At 42.1% G+C, this 14,879-nt stretch overlaps 5 protein-coding genes across 6 annotated transcripts; 3 read left to right on the top strand and 2 right to left on the bottom strand.

The window, feature by feature from the left end:
• Positions 1 to 32: 32 nt before the first annotated feature.
• On the bottom strand, positions 33 to 1,857 carry LOC108029959 (lactoylglutathione lyase). Its single transcript, XM_017102462.3, has 5 exons — positions 1,691 to 1,857; positions 1,491 to 1,627; positions 1,317 to 1,403; positions 324 to 437; positions 33 to 264 (listed from the first exon to the last, which is right to left on the bottom strand). Exons 1-5 carry the CDS (start codon positions 1,760 to 1,762, stop codon positions 144 to 146), a joined length of 531 nt encoding a protein of 176 aa, XP_016957951.1. The 5' UTR covers positions 1,763 to 1,857; the 3' UTR covers positions 33 to 143.
• Positions 1,858 to 3,015: 1,158 nt separating this feature from the next.
• Positions 3,016 to 13,676, bottom strand: LOC108030186 (ell-associated factor Eaf). 2 transcript variants are annotated; one of them, XM_017102934.2, is made up of 8 exons: positions 13,572 to 13,676; positions 12,018 to 12,880; positions 11,854 to 11,946; positions 5,442 to 5,580; positions 5,162 to 5,382; positions 4,939 to 5,026; positions 4,397 to 4,880; positions 3,016 to 4,336 (listed from the first exon to the last, which is right to left on the bottom strand). In XM_017102934.2, the coding sequence occupies exons 2-8, from the start codon at positions 12,142 to 12,144 to the stop codon at positions 3,935 to 3,937; spliced, it is 1,554 nt and encodes a 517-aa protein (XP_016958423.1). In that variant the 5' UTR covers positions 12,145 to 12,880; positions 13,572 to 13,676; the 3' UTR covers positions 3,016 to 3,934. The 2 variants fall into 2 exon arrangements, with proteins under 2 accessions (XP_016958423.1, XP_016958424.1); XM_017102935.3 differs by having other exon boundaries at positions 12,018 to 12,903; positions 13,572 to 13,636.
• Positions 6,765 to 7,359, top strand: LOC108030188 (uncharacterized). The gene is made up of 2 exons (XM_017102938.3): positions 6,765 to 6,834; positions 6,888 to 7,359. Exons 1-2 carry the CDS (start codon positions 6,810 to 6,812, stop codon positions 7,337 to 7,339), a joined length of 477 nt encoding a protein of 158 aa, XP_016958427.1. The 5' UTR covers positions 6,765 to 6,809; the 3' UTR covers positions 7,340 to 7,359.
• LOC108030187 (uncharacterized) lies at positions 7,740 to 8,738 on the top strand. Its single transcript, XM_017102936.3, has 2 exons — positions 7,740 to 7,816; positions 7,886 to 8,738. Exons 1-2 carry the CDS (start codon positions 7,780 to 7,782, stop codon positions 8,656 to 8,658), a joined length of 810 nt encoding a protein of 269 aa, XP_016958425.1. The 5' UTR covers positions 7,740 to 7,779; the 3' UTR covers positions 8,659 to 8,738.
• Positions 9,025 to 9,379, top strand: LOC108030189 (uncharacterized). Its single transcript, XM_017102939.3, has 2 exons — positions 9,025 to 9,097; positions 9,149 to 9,379. The coding sequence occupies exons 1-2, from the start codon at positions 9,073 to 9,075 to the stop codon at positions 9,358 to 9,360; spliced, it is 237 nt and encodes a 78-aa protein (XP_016958428.1). The 5' UTR covers positions 9,025 to 9,072; the 3' UTR covers positions 9,361 to 9,379.
• Positions 13,677 to 14,879: the final 1,203 nt, after the last annotated feature.

Genomic DNA, 14,879 nt, shown 5'->3' on the forward strand with positions numbered 1-14,879 from the left:
GCTGCGACATGTGAATAAGGACCACCGCGCAATTGTTACACAATTGTTCTCATTTATTTTAACGACTCGGAGGCTCCACTGGGGCAGCTCACATCTGGGCGCAGGCAATTAAGGAAGGAACTAAGAACTATCTGCCAGCCAGTCTAGACGGTGTGGGCATTGAAGATCTCGATCCAGTAGCCATCGGGGTCCTTGATGAAGGCCAGTCCCTTCATACGGCCGTCGTCGGGCTTCTTGACGAAGTCAACGCCGAGCTCCTGGAAGCTGTGGGGTGGAGAACATTTGATTAGAGGCCAGGAACGTACTCCGTACCCATCACTTACCGCTGGCAGGCGGCGTACACGTCGGGGACCATCAGTCCAATGTGGCCGAAGCCACGGGGATCGGTGTTGCCGGTGTGGTAGCTCTGATCCGGGTCGCTCTCAGTGCCCCAGTTGCTAAGGTAAATTATGGTAGGTAGTCACATTAATAATTGTAATATTACAGTCGAAATACGCATTAAAATTTGAATATAAATCGATAAAACTTTTAATAACATTTTAAATGCTCCTCTCGAATATTTAAAATGTATTACTTTGTTAAAGTATGGTCGAAACACTGATATCTAATTCTCATCTCTTTAAAAATGTATTTAAAAAGTTCCTTGCAAAGCGGACTTAACTAATATTTAAAGTTTTTGATCAGAGGAAAGAGTGCGATTGAGATGTAAACTTTGAAACCAACAAGCAAATCCTAAAACTAGAAAAAAAAAATTTTAATGCATCCTAAAATAATTTACCTTAATTGATCTACCATATAGTTGGGATCGCAGTATTTTTCACACATATATTATAATACGTATATATAATACAATATAATATAATAACACAATAATATCGCGAGTTGGAATAAGAGCTGAATAAGACCAAAGGCCCTTAAAAAAGGCACAATAAGAACTGACTTATCTAACTCAAACCACTATACAATATTCTGGTAAGGGGCCTCGTGTTAGAACATTGATTTTACCATTCATTCATATACTGCCAATAAGAGTAGTTTTATGTTCAGAGACTTTGAGTTAGTCAAATTCAAGGGGTTGTAAGATAAGTTTTATGGAAGGGAACGCTTTTTAAGGTTAATTCAATAAAAAATATTAACATATGAAAAATTTAACCTACCCTTATACAGTTGTCATTCAGCTTACCAGAGGAATGAACCATGATTAGTCTATCTGAATTTATAGAACTTTCCTTAATGCTACTTAATTCAACCAATTACGCTTGAAATCAATCTGTTCTTCTATAGAAAAAATGTTCTATATGGTGTACAGCACTTACTGAGTCAGCTCAATGGTGGCCTTGCGGCTCATCGCCCAGCTGCGTCGCTCCTTAGGATCCTTGGGCACATCGGCTTGGTTCTCGTAGCTGCGGCGGATAAGAAAGCAATTGTCATCATATAGCTATTGCTGGCGAATCGCACATATTAAGATAAGCCGGCGCGGTTGACCTTACCCCAGGAAGTACAGCGAGAACTTGGCCTCGGCGAAGTCCAGCTTCACCAGCAAGGTCATGCCGAGGACGCCCGTGTAGAAGGGCAGCGAGCGGCGCGGGTCCTTGATGCGGTACATGGTTTGCTGGAAGATGAAGTCCTGCGCAGACAGCGGGTTAGTGGGACTCCGTAAGGAGGCGCGATCCCGCTGGGATGGACTCACCTTGGTGGACGCCTCCGGCTTCTGGCACAGCTCGTCGGCTTCGGCATTGCTGAGTCCTGTAACGTCGCCCATTTCGAGGTTTTTGCCAAATTAATCAACACCTGTTGATAAAAAAATCCGCGAGGTATCAGTGTGACCGTAGTTCGACCGGTTAAAGATACCATACATATCGGAAGCATAAAAATCCATTAAAATTATGGGGAGCAGGAAAATAAGTCTCTTTTGAAATCCGACTATTGTATACCCTATGCAGGTGTAAAATAATGCTGGCTTCGTGTAATTTTGTTATTTTAATTGCTATTCAGGAATCACTAAAACCTACTTCAAAAAGCTAATTTAAATAAGGAATACAACTAATGGTAAATAGTTTATGCATATTTGAAATCTAAATATATTTCAAAAATGAGGTTAAAATTCATTTCCCACTTTCCAGTAACAAAACGTGCGTCAATTTGCGCTCTATACCATCTTTAAGAAAGTATCTTCAGAGTTAAATCCGGGAAATGTCATTTAATTAAGAAATAATTGAGTTTCTGATTCAAATCATCAATTTTTAATATAAGCAAATATTTTATTGGTCACTGGTCAAGTTTTTACTGATCTTACCTTTCTCATCATTTGCCAAAAAGTATTTCAAACGCATTGAAAACCCTTTTATTTGATTTGTTGACTGTTTAATGGTCGGTATTAGAACTAATTTAACTGAAAGTAATGTTCTTATATTTTGTGTATATAAAGTCGTGTACATGCATGTTTGTATATAATATATATGTATTTGCTTACCAATTAGACTAAGTTACTCGCTTGATTTCATTGTGATCTTAGGCATTTTCGGAATCTATACAGAATTTGTCATATAATTAGCTCTAGATACTTTGCATATGTATATTGTGCTTATGATTATCTGAATCGTTTTGTTGTTTTCGTTTAGTTACTGTTGATTGGTGAATAATTCTTTTTGGAGTTTGTATGGATGCTCGTTTCTAGTGGGCCCAAGAACTCCCTCTAACTTGGAAAACAATTAAGCCTAGACATATTTTCATGTAGAATGTACAAAAAATAATTGGTATTATCTCCATTTCGCTCTGACTGTTCCTCAGATATTGGTCGTTTTTCTCGTGGATGGTACTCATAAATACAATAATTCATTGTTGGCTTGGCAAATCAAATAGTGTCGATATCAGTAAGTGTGTGTCTGGACCTTCGTGCACGCTCACATTTGGAAGGAGTTGCGTAAAGTATTGCTGCTCAGCATCGTAACAAACTCTTTGGGATTTGAGATTTCTGGGGGAGGGATAAAACAAAAATGGCTTTCACCAGGCCGGTTCTTTCGTTTCACATTTATTTTCTTTCGTTGCTTTTAACTATTGCAAGCTCATAACAAAATCGTAATAATATGTATTAAAAATTAATTAAAGATCTACAAATAAATTCAAATAAAACATGAGCTAAAAACATAAGTGTGTTCCTACCGCACAAATGTGCAACTAATAAAGATATGGGGCTAAAATACATTCGCGATAAATATAGCTAACAAATTAATCAAAAACGAACATTCAGTATTTTTATTTTTCGAAAATATTAAAAAGTCGCCAACAATAAAATTAAGCTAGACTACAAAAGATGAGCGTAATAAAGGAAAACAAAATAAATGTGCAAATATAATTGAAACATTTCTCTTTTTCGCTTTTGGTATCCGAATATTTAAAAATGATTAAAATGCGTAGTTGATGGCAAAAATCCGCGTGGAAACTTAAAACATATTTTTCAAAATTTGCAGCATTCTCATTAAAAACTAAATAATTTCCGTAGTTGCATCGTCTACTTCGTTCGTTTCGTCTATTGGTTATTGTTAATTAATGTGTTATGTTTACATTCGCGTGCGATCTGCTTTAGGACTTCCAACATGTCTTACATAATCATTAAATTCTCATTTAAAACTAATATGCATTGACAAAGATAGGTTTGCGTTGTTTTTTCTTTTTTGATTTGATTTTACTTTTCTGATTTTAATTAAATGTTTACCAGCACATTTGGAAGGTCTAAAATTAGTGATTAAAGTTAATTAGTATATGTTTGTGTATATCGTGGTGTAGAACTAAGAATTTATTTATAAAAATTTCACTAGCAAGTAAAATCACCCCTCAATAATTACAAATTAATTACACGCATATAGACAGAATATCAATAATTTATGTCGTTGGTTTTGTCAAAAGAAGGCAAATAAGATCAAACCTAAAACAGCTAGTCATCATCGTCGGACGAATTGGACGACAATTGTAGATCGTTTTGTAGCAAGTCGTTTGGAAAGCCACCATTGGACGCATAAATGCCGGACTGTTGCTTCTGCTGCTGCTGATGATGATGCTGCTGCTGCTGGTGATGATTGTTACCATAGGCTGGTGATATGGAGCCCAGGCCCAAATTGGGCAACTGATTCAGATGCTGCTGGGACAGCTGCTGTTGTTGGTGGTGATGATTCTGATACATCTGCTGCTGCTGTTGATGATGCTGCTCCTTCGCCGACTGCTGCCTTTCCATGGGGCGATCTTCGTCGGTGCTGGCATCGGAGTCGCTGCCACTGTCAGAGTCGCTGGACTCCGACTCGGAACTGGAGCTCGAGGAGCTCAGTGCGCCGCCAATTTGCTGCAAGTAAAGAAATCCCAATTAGGCACCACTTCTTACGCAACCAGTCCGCCAACCCACCTGTTCCAGCGCGGCAGCCGCCTGCTCCACGGACTGCGTGGTCAGCTCATGCTCCCTGGCCGAGTCCAAGTCCATGGGCATGCTATTGCCCTGGGCATAAGCCGAAGGGCGGGGCTGGTGGTGCTGCTGCGGCGAGTGCCTGTGCTGCTGCTGTGCGTGGTTATGGCCGCCGTTGTAACCACGTCCGTAGTTCGATGGCTGCTGGTGGTGCTGCTGCTGCTGTTGCTGGGCCATGGGAGGACTTCCGCGCTGGTGCATCTGCTGGCGCTTGCCATGACCATGCTGGGGAGCCTGCCGCTGCTTACCCATGTGCGAGGACGAGGACGTGGATCCAAAGTCCGGCAGCCCCGCCGCCGAGCCAGTCGAGGAGCCTGAGGTATTTGCCTGACCGCTGCTGTGCATCGCCGCCCTCAACCCAAAGTCATCGTCGTCGGTGATCATGGGAATGCTGGGCAGCGTCTGCTGTGCATTATTGGCATCCCAACTAAAGGATACAAGTCATTAGCTATGTTCCAGCCAAGATGGTGAAGGGAATAACATACGCTGGTGCAGATTGTGGACTGCGATGGACTGGCACTGGACGCGATGGTGAGCTCTGCTGCATGGGCGAATTGCGCGGCTTGAAGTCAACTAAAAATGTGAAAAACGAGCAGAAGTTTTATTTAGTTTAATATTATAAAAGACTTTGGTACGGTTTTATAAGCTAACGCTTGAAACTAAGGGTTATTACTACTAAATTATATGCAATTACTTGTTTATACTTACTTATGTTATTACGTCGGCTACCCGTAGAAACCTTTGTTTTCGATGAGATTCGCATGGTGCTGTTCTCCATTTTGGGCGCCGGTCCGGATCCGTGGCCAGGAGCCGATACTGGTGGCGCTCCAGCTCCGTTTGTGCCCTGACTGTGGACCTGGCCCATATGACCCATATTAACGGGCACATTCTGAGCTGGGGGTAGGGTTGGCTTGTTGGTGACTTCGCTCCTGAAAGGATAGAAATGATTGGTAAACTGTTCAGAATTCACTGTTTATGTAGCACTCACCTTGTCTTCTTCACTTGAATGTTGTGGTTCAGCTTCTCTATTGTGATAGCGCCCGTCTCCTTGTCGTAGATCATCAAACACTCCTTCGCATACTCCCTCTGATTACCCTTATAAACTGTATGAGGCACACCGGAACTTTCTGCAAGAATATAAAAAGATTATTTAGCCTTCTCATGAAGCATTTAAGTATATATCGAAAAAACAGGTTAGCTGCGAGTCAGGCAAAGGCACGTGTTGCTGGCTTAATTAAAAGGTAATTCCTTAATATCACTAATGACCTTGAACTCTCAAGAGTATATACACATTATAATAAATAATAAACTCATAAAGATTAATTTATTATTTGGTATGTATACACATGAATGTTTTTGTCGAAATGTACCTGATGTACATTGAACAACTTATCGATATGATTATTTGAAATATTTTTTAAAAGAGTTGAAGGTAAAAGAAGGAAAAATAAAATGTCACATCATTTATATTCTGAATTGAAAGGTAATGGATTAGGCGCGGTTATCCCGTGACTAAGGCGGCAACCATGACTAGTTATAGGAAGACCTGTCCTCCAAGTTTCAGTGCTATTTATACAAGCTACAATGACACTTTATACGGTCTGCTTGGGTGAGTTTGGAGTGTTAAAGTGTTCCATGAAGCCATAATTTTTCTTCGAACATTTGTAGTACTTCTCTATGCGATCTTATTAAATGGTCACTCTTACAAAGGGTTGGACCCAGTGTTAAATCCCCTCTTGAAGAACTCCACAGTCAGTCCAAATAAAACTAATCAGATATTGAATACTCTTGTTAAGCTGTGTCAACACGAAACTGGAAGCTCAGAAAAGTTTGAATTATTTGATACACAAAATATCCGTAATCTAAACTCACTCAAGAACAACATAACCTTGCCCGAAGTTAGAATGCCGCAAATCAAGGTTGTTTTCGTGAAGGATGCCAAGGCACTGGCAAGCTACAAGGAGAAAGCTAAGAACTCCAATGCCAACGAGAAGACCATAATTGTTCAACGCCCGAAGTCCAAAAAAGCACCCAGAACAGCAGCCTTGAGAAACTGTGTACTAACAAAAGTCAAGCAACTAAAAATAAAGATCTAAACCAATATGTTTCACAATTAAATCTGAAGAAAATTATTAAAAATGATTAACTTATTGTCTTTTTAATTATTCCCCTGATGAAAATGATGAATCGACTTTAAATCTTTTTTTCCAAGGTAATTCGTTACCTTTGATCTGCAGAACAAGTCGAATTTCCCTAGGCTCTCTCACCGAAAGTTTGACTAATGGATTTACGTCGATGGCTATAAAAGAATGGGGTTTGTGAAAGTAAACTAGGAGTGTTATCGCTAGAATCAGAAATGCGAGTGCTCGCCATACACTTTGGTAAGTATTATTTACTAGGCTGCCCAAAACGAAACTGATTATACTCCTTCTAGCTTTCCTCTTCCTGTTTCACCTCGAAATGTGTGCAATGTCGGAACAATTTGCCGACTTGGAGGACTGGTTTGAAAAAAATGTAAAAGGGCGACATGATACGGCGACGACAGACATACTGATAATGCTTTGCCTTCTGAAAGTGAAAACAGAAATCCAGGCTAAAAAACAAATTGGAAATAACAACATAAGCAATACGAGTGAGGGAAGTCTTAACCTATTCAAAACGAATGTCGGAAACATTGACATAAACAACACGAACATCTTAGAAAACTACATTCAACTGCCGCCTGTCCAAGTACCTAATATCACGGTTGTCATTGTGGAAGATGAGCTGACGCATGTAGCCCGAACGGCTGGCCCGAATTCTGATATAACTTTAGGGAAACTTATTCGAATTTTCAGGGAATGCATGAACAAAAAATTAAGTGTCTTGGAGAAGTCGGCGCAATAAAAGCATTTTAAAGTACAAAATGGGTGGTTAAGTTGCTAATTATTATCACTAAACTCCTCGATTTAAAGAATTCCGTGTAGCAAACTTCAATTTTATTTTCTTTGGATCTTTGTCACATAATCTATAAATAAGCTTTTCTGAAATATAGATCACAAACCATGAAAACCATTGCGCGATTAACAAGATGTAAAATTCATATTACTGTTTAAAAGGTTGTTTTGATTCTACTCCTTAGTTATCCATCTTTAAAAAATAACACCAACCCTTTTTGTTGAAAAAGTAAAACTTGCAAGCGACTTTTTAAACTACGACGGGGGAGCACTAACCTTTTAAACTATGTTAATAAGGTGTTGCCAATTCGATTAGATCGGCTCAAATGGAGGGCATATCGATTTATTATCCGAGATACAAAAATGTATCACTTTTAAAAAATCTCCGAAATGAACGGAGCTGTTCTGCAGTTATCGCTTCTGATATGTAAGTCTGTCAAACAAATTATTAATTCTAATAGATTTTTTCGTAAAACAATCTTACTACCTCTTCTAGGTCTGCTCTGCGCCCCGCTGAACAGGTCACAGGACATTCTCAAGCTAAAGAAACTGACCTCGGATCTGGTAAATGCCATTGCAGAAGCCAACTCTGGGAAGAAGTATGGAACCGAATGGGTTCCGGCCCTGGGAAGAACTTTGGAGGAGGTGCATATGACCTCATCAAGACGGTGCTTCCTGTTCAAATTTCTGGTTAAGAAAGTGGAAAACTTCTGCCCAAAGCCTCCTGAGTATTTACCCTCTTGTTATCCCTCATGCAAGCAAAACCCGTCACCGCCGGCGCCTCCGCCACCGCCTCCAGCCCCTCCGCCATCGCCAGTTCCAGGACCTGGTCCAGGTTTCATCGCTCCGCCTCATCCCTCGTTCGAGCTCGTGTACCCCGACGGCTCCTACTTCCCCTGGTGCTACATGCCCTTCTGCCCCACCATTTGCCAGAGGCCCTACTGCTATCCCTGCAAGCTGCCCGACTGTAATCCCCAGTGTGCCCCGCCCACGTGCTACCCACCCTGTGTAGCCCCTGGCTGCGAATTGCCGCCGACTTGCTGGCCACCCTACTGTCCAGAGCCCTGCGTACCGCCCACTTGTATACCCGGCAACACGCACGGCGCCATGCGGAGCTGTGTGCCACCCTACTGCCCGCCGCCCATGAACTGCCATCCGCCGTACTGTCCGAAGCTCTACAAGCCTGTGTACCCAAGGACCTTTGCGAGAACCGGTTTGTGCCCGATGCGGGATATTGTCAAAAGAGCGGTTAGGTTTAAGATTGGATAAAGAATATATCCTTATTTGAAATTTCTGTATTATATCCTGTGTTTTGAGGATCTTAAAAAAAAGTAAAATAACAATATATATATTTATATGCCCAACTGCCTCTGTACTAGTGGTTCCGATGATATAACAATATTATTTAAAAATTCCATTAGGTTCGACAAAGGTTTTCGAATGTAAAATGAGGTTTCAAAAATATGTTAAAGATCTTATATATATAGTAATATATTATATAGAAAAAAAACTCTCAAAACTAATTTAAAATATCATTCTTCATACATTCTTTAGTATTAAAATGCATCTCACGTAGTCCTAAACGTTAATACCAATTTTCATGGTAGCTATAAAACAAAGTAGGGGTCTGACATGAACCCACTTTAATCGCCTGCCTTCCGTTGCCAACAAACGAGGTCTACAATGCGGATCGCGTTCCTAATCTTCGGTGAGAACTTCACTCGGCTTCGTCAAAGAACAAACTAATTTAAAACCCAAGTCCTCTGCCTTCAGCTACACACTTCAATGGGCTTAGTGACTAAGCTGGCGGGACTTAAAGCTAGATTTTTGAATGCTACTGGAAATACTATCCAGGAGGGTGGTTCCTTGTTGTATAAACTGGGATCGCTACTGGAGATCTATGGGGACAGTGGTGGGAACGCAACCTTGCCCAGCGCCCGGGATGTATTTAAACTATTGAAATTAAACTAAGCGTGTATTTTCACAAATACATTGGTTGTTTTTACTTTTTTGAAAATTAGTTAAATTTTAAAAAATGAAAAAATCATTCTTTAAATTGCCATCACATGCTGGTGAAAATTTGGATCAAGTTTCGAAAAATACTTGGCAAGGTTTGTTGTTAACCAATTGCCGTGTCCAAGCACAATATTTACCAAGAGCTGCTCTTATAGTTGGTTTTTTCAAGCAGTTATGGCTGAAAGAACTTGGTTAACAAAGATCCGGAGCGAAAACAGGGAGGTGGCTCTTAAAGTTCTTTCCAACTTAACTTAATTTGCAATCGATTGGGGTTTTTATTATAGACTTTGGCAATCCCTTCCTTACAGAAGACAATAATTTTTGTATTTTCTTTTGTGTTTCTTTTTTATGGAACTTTAGTCATTCTTTATAGAATTCTTAGGATGATTTTGAAAAAAACGGAAAATTATAGAGAACATATCCTTGATAAGAAATTTGTCCCAAAAGAATTTAAGATATGGAAACCTTGAGTTATGATCTATAAACTTATATAATATATTTTATAAGCATTTACTTATACTAGCAACTTATTGGCAACATACTTCCACCTACAGACATCGGTTTTATAATATAATTAGGTACTGGACACTAAAGGAATTAAACGTTACTAATAATCGACTTTGATCTTATCACTAGGCCTCTTTTGAAGACAACTCCCTGAGGTGACACCTGTCCAATTTAGTTTACTGTTTGTCCCCCGACAATAAGGTGCTATCAGATCGACTGCGGCTGTGACTAAGTGATACGCTTATCGTTGTTATGGTTACTTAAGTGCGCCAAATCTATTCAATTGATAGGTATAGCGGAATGCTGGCTTTGGCCGCTGCCAAACAAGTTCGGCATACTCGCATTGTGCGCATTTGGCTGCACCCGTCAGATTCCAGGGGAATCGGCGGAGCGCGGGACAGATCGGGCAGTTCGGTTACCGCACCACTTCCAGACCCACACTTGACCAAATTCCGCTGTTATTGTCGCCGTCGCCGCCGCCGCCAAAACTCTTCGGCGACTCGTCGCTGGCAGCCAGCGGAGCGTTACACAAGCCAAGTCGGCCGCAATGGGGTCCAACAAGCCAGCAAGCAGCCCAAGCCCGACCACAGTCGACGGACCACAGACGATGTCTGGCCACAAAGAGCGTGGCGGAATAATACGAGTGTGGGGGGCCGAGGAGACTGGGAAAAACTTGAACGCTCGGCTGCATTTGCCTGACTTGATGTAATTTGGTGTCTTTGCTCCAGCGCTGGCCTTTTCTCCTTTCCACTCGCCGAGCGACCGTGATTTCTTGTTTGATTCGAACAGCACACAGGGCTGGCACTAATTCGCGTCTGCGAATAGGCACTGCAACTAGTTTAGTGCAGGCAAGTTATGTCATCCCACGAATTAACCGCATACCTCTGTAAATAGACACCTATTTCAATTTGAAAGGCGATGGCAAAAATAGGATTGCCAAGAAGAAGTCAACGAAATTGAATTTCAGTCATCACCAATCACCTATCTTATAGATAATTGTTTTCCCAAGTTTTTCCTCCGGTAGAGCCAGTTTCTTTCTCTAAAATTATTGAACAAGCCAACTGGTCTTTCGAGTTGTTCATCGATTGCCGCTCAATATTTCCGATGCAACCACAAAATCTATTCGGTTCGCTCTAATTTCAATACTTTATTGGATTGCGTGCTTGAAGCTCCGTAATAAATTACCCGACTCTCCTAAGTTGCTTATTCCATTGTGCGATTGTCCCATAAAACATGGTTGGATAAACGTGATTAGCTGGTTATTGCAGACCTAAAGGATTCGCTATTGCCCGGCCACTATGGTTACAGTGCAGATTTAATACGTTATAACAACATATCAATGCCAGTTCCATATCTATGGTTATTATCTTCCATCATAACTATTTCACTAATCAAACAACAGATGGTGAAGAATTTTGTGCCAACATCTTAGTGCGACTGAACTGGGCTTGAGGCACGTGTTCTTGATTGCTCTAAATCTTTTTAATGAACCATCTCGGTGAGTCGAGCATTCCGGCATAAATGGCGCACTTAAACCAGCAGGTGCATTGCCTTCGAAGCTCGGAAGCTGGAGCTAGCTTACAGAGTTAAACTTCCTTAGCTGGAAGTACTATATGACCAGAAATTCAATTAAAGGAACATGAGTTTTCTTATGCCTATAAACATTGATTAATTATTTTATCTTTTAACGATCAAAATGCATTGAAATCTCATTTCACAATGATAATCTTCCCTTAATTTAATCGTTTTTGTTGATTCCGACTCATAAATATTTTAGTAATTGGATTAAAATGGTATGCTGGTCATCTCTCAACTCGAATTCTGTTAATAAATGTATATATAAACCGCCCAGTTAATGATCAACGCAAACATATTCACCTCCACAGAAAGGTGGCTCGGTTTCGTATCAATCACGATGTGATTGCTTCTGGGTGCACTCACCTGAATTTGGCACGATAACAGTAACTTGATTGTTGGAGCCCACGTCCACGGAGGCCATGCGGCTGGTGTCCACGCTCGCTGGCTTGAAGTCATCTGCAAGACGGGTAATTTTGCGGGTGAGCTCGGCAGCGGGCGCAAACAGAATCGGGGGAGTCCCCACTTACATTTGATGGTGTGGAAGGCGGTGGAGGTGTTCTTCGGGTTGAAGGAGGCGCCCAGCTTCAGCTCCCGCACCTCCTCGCCGATGTTGAGGCGCTCGGCCAGCGTGTTCTTCTGCTTGGTCATCATCATCGTGCTGTGCTTGCTATTGGGCTGGTAAGGCAGGTTGGTGGTGGCGCTTTGTGGGTGGTTATTATAATTGGATTGGTTGTAATTGGCACTGGTGTGGTTTGACTTTTGATAATTGTTGTTGTTGTTGTTGTTGATGCTTTGATATGACTTCTCGGCCGCGTCCGCCAGAGCAAAGTGGGCCTCCTCGGCAGCGCCACCGCGTTGATGGTGGTGCCCACCGTGGCTGGCCGAGCTGGAGGCGGTCTGGGAACTCCTGTCGCCGCCCTCGCTGTGAGCCTGACTTCCGATAGCCGATGACGACGACGATGCCGATGACTTCCGATAGCCGCCGCCGTAGTGCTGGCTCGCAGACGCCTTGGCCTTGAGACGCTGCAGCTTGGTGGCCACGGACTTGGGTATTGTACGGCCGTGCTCGTCGCTCCACGTGCTGCTCTCTTTTGGAACGATGCAAGACTTCTGCCACAAAGTATTGCACGCGTCGCAAAAGAAACCACGTTCTCGAGCGGAGGGTGTTCAAAAATTAAACCAAAACTAAATAATAAGAAGGCGGGGCGGGTGGTGACCTCCGGGCGATCGTCTTCTGATTCCTCAGGGCGGCTGATGGGTCTCGGTTGTTACACTTGTCATCTGGACCTGGGGGTTCGGCTGCCGGATTCAGATTCGGATTCGGGTTTGGTTTCGGGCTTCCAGCGGGGAGGCCTACTTCGCAGGCATGTTCAGGAAAAGTTTGTTCTATCTGCAAATGGTGGCGAATGTGAACTGCGATTATTTATTGGCTGCCATATGTTGCGACACACACACACACACACACACGCACGCACGCCTTGCAGCGCTTTAGAACACTGCATTTACACCTGCTGCTGCTTAGGTGACACACATTTCCACAGGGGTTCCCCCCGCATTTCACGCTTTTCCAACGATCCCGTCCACAGTATTTATAGCGTTGCACGATTTCTGGAGGGGACGATCCCAGCTGATCCGGGGGAATATCGAGGAGCTGGGGAGCAGCGAATGTGCGTGGAATTATGCCAGCCCTTGCGCTTGCACCGCCCGATTTACACCGCGAATTGGCACGCGAGCGTAATACGTAAGCAAATTAAAAAGTGAGCGGCTGCCAGCGGAACGCCGAAGGGGGCGCCGGGGCGGGGCGCACACGGCCGAAAACAAGTTTGAAATAGCCGAAAAACAGCAACGCGAAGGTGAAATTTCCGAAAATCGAATTGAAACGTAGACGAAAACCATCAGTCCATATGTGTGTGCACTCTGGCCGCTGCGGCTGTGTGCGTGCGCTGCGTTTTCCACGATTGCGCTGCGACCTGCCAACTGCGAGGGGGAGGGCCAAGCGCTTTTCCGCCGCCCCGATTGCACTTGATTCGCACACAAGGCTCCTAATTGCTGGCCACTTTTACAATTTCGCCCTGGCTTACATTATTTACACCTCACGCTGTTGCTTCTCTTTTTGCTTTTTACGATTCGGTATGACCGCGTGGGGGAGGAATCCCGGATATACCAGATCTGCGGTGCGAGTGCACGGTTATCGAAGGCAGAGTGACCGTTGCTGTAAAAATATACCAAACAGACAAAAGTACAGGTGCAAAACCCGGATAGACGTTCAGCACGTATTCAAACCACAATCCTCAAAGTTCGTTTAAATTCAAATATTTATTTTTTATTTTGTAATTTCTAAAAAGAAATTCATTTGGGGCACCCATATGGTATCAGATACCAACTCTTGAAATAACGCTTTTGTTTAAAACAAGAAAATATAAAAAACTGGAATTTAATTTATATTTATTATATAAATAAGAATGTTAAATTATCAATTGAATATTTAATATTTAATTAAATTATTTTATTATTATATGTTATACTATTATATAGCCCTACAAAAAAAAAACCTTTTCGACTTTCTATGGCAATCCTTTTATATATTGAAAGAGTTAATATTTCTACACAGACAGAATGCTGACGTTCTCATCTGAGTTGAAAATGTTCTTAAAATTATAATGACATTTTTTAATATAATTTTTAGGCTTTATTGTGCTTAAGCCAAGTGGAATTTACAGTATTCACATAGATATATCAACAACTAAACTATTATTCCAGTCAGAAGCCTTTTTCCATTAAAAAGTTGTCAAATAAACTCAACTTAACTTTTTCTTCGTACCCTTTCGTTATAATGTTGATACCAAAATGCACTGCTTTCAAGAACGAATGTTCTCAATTCAAGAACAGTGCATTTGGCAATTTCTCCCTGTTTATGTGCTTAGGCAAAACCAAGTAAACAGAGAAGCCCAGGAAATCGCTTTAATTAATATCTCAAGGGGATTACGAGGCAAATGCAGACAAACAGAGAACCGCCCCGATCTTCACACCAGATCTAGTTTTTTTCGGATGCAATGGCGGAGAACAGTAGCACACCCACACTCGAGCGCACACTCCCCCGGAGACTAGATCATCATTAACATTTAGGCAAATCCCTGAGGCGCCGTCGGCGGGCTACTGTTTTCGGGCTGAGAGTCCGACTGAGGAATTGGGATTTGGGATGCGGATGCTCCTTTATAGGGGCGTTAATTACTTGAGCGCTGTCTCTGCCCTCCGAGCCGTAGATCAGTAGATCAGCGCTTTAAGATTTCGCCAAATGCCGAAGGAGTGCGCCTCACTGCATTTCCATTACCATTTGGAACTGCTTTCCCTTTGATTCTCCTCCTAATCTGTCCCACTGGCGATGGCAG

The sequence above is a fragment of the Drosophila biarmipes genome, chromosome 2R (genome assembly GCF_025231255.1).
Source record: "Drosophila biarmipes strain raj3 chromosome 2R, RU_DBia_V1.1, whole genome shotgun sequence".
NCBI classification, from domain to species: Eukaryota; Metazoa; Arthropoda; class Insecta; order Diptera; family Drosophilidae; genus Drosophila; species Drosophila biarmipes.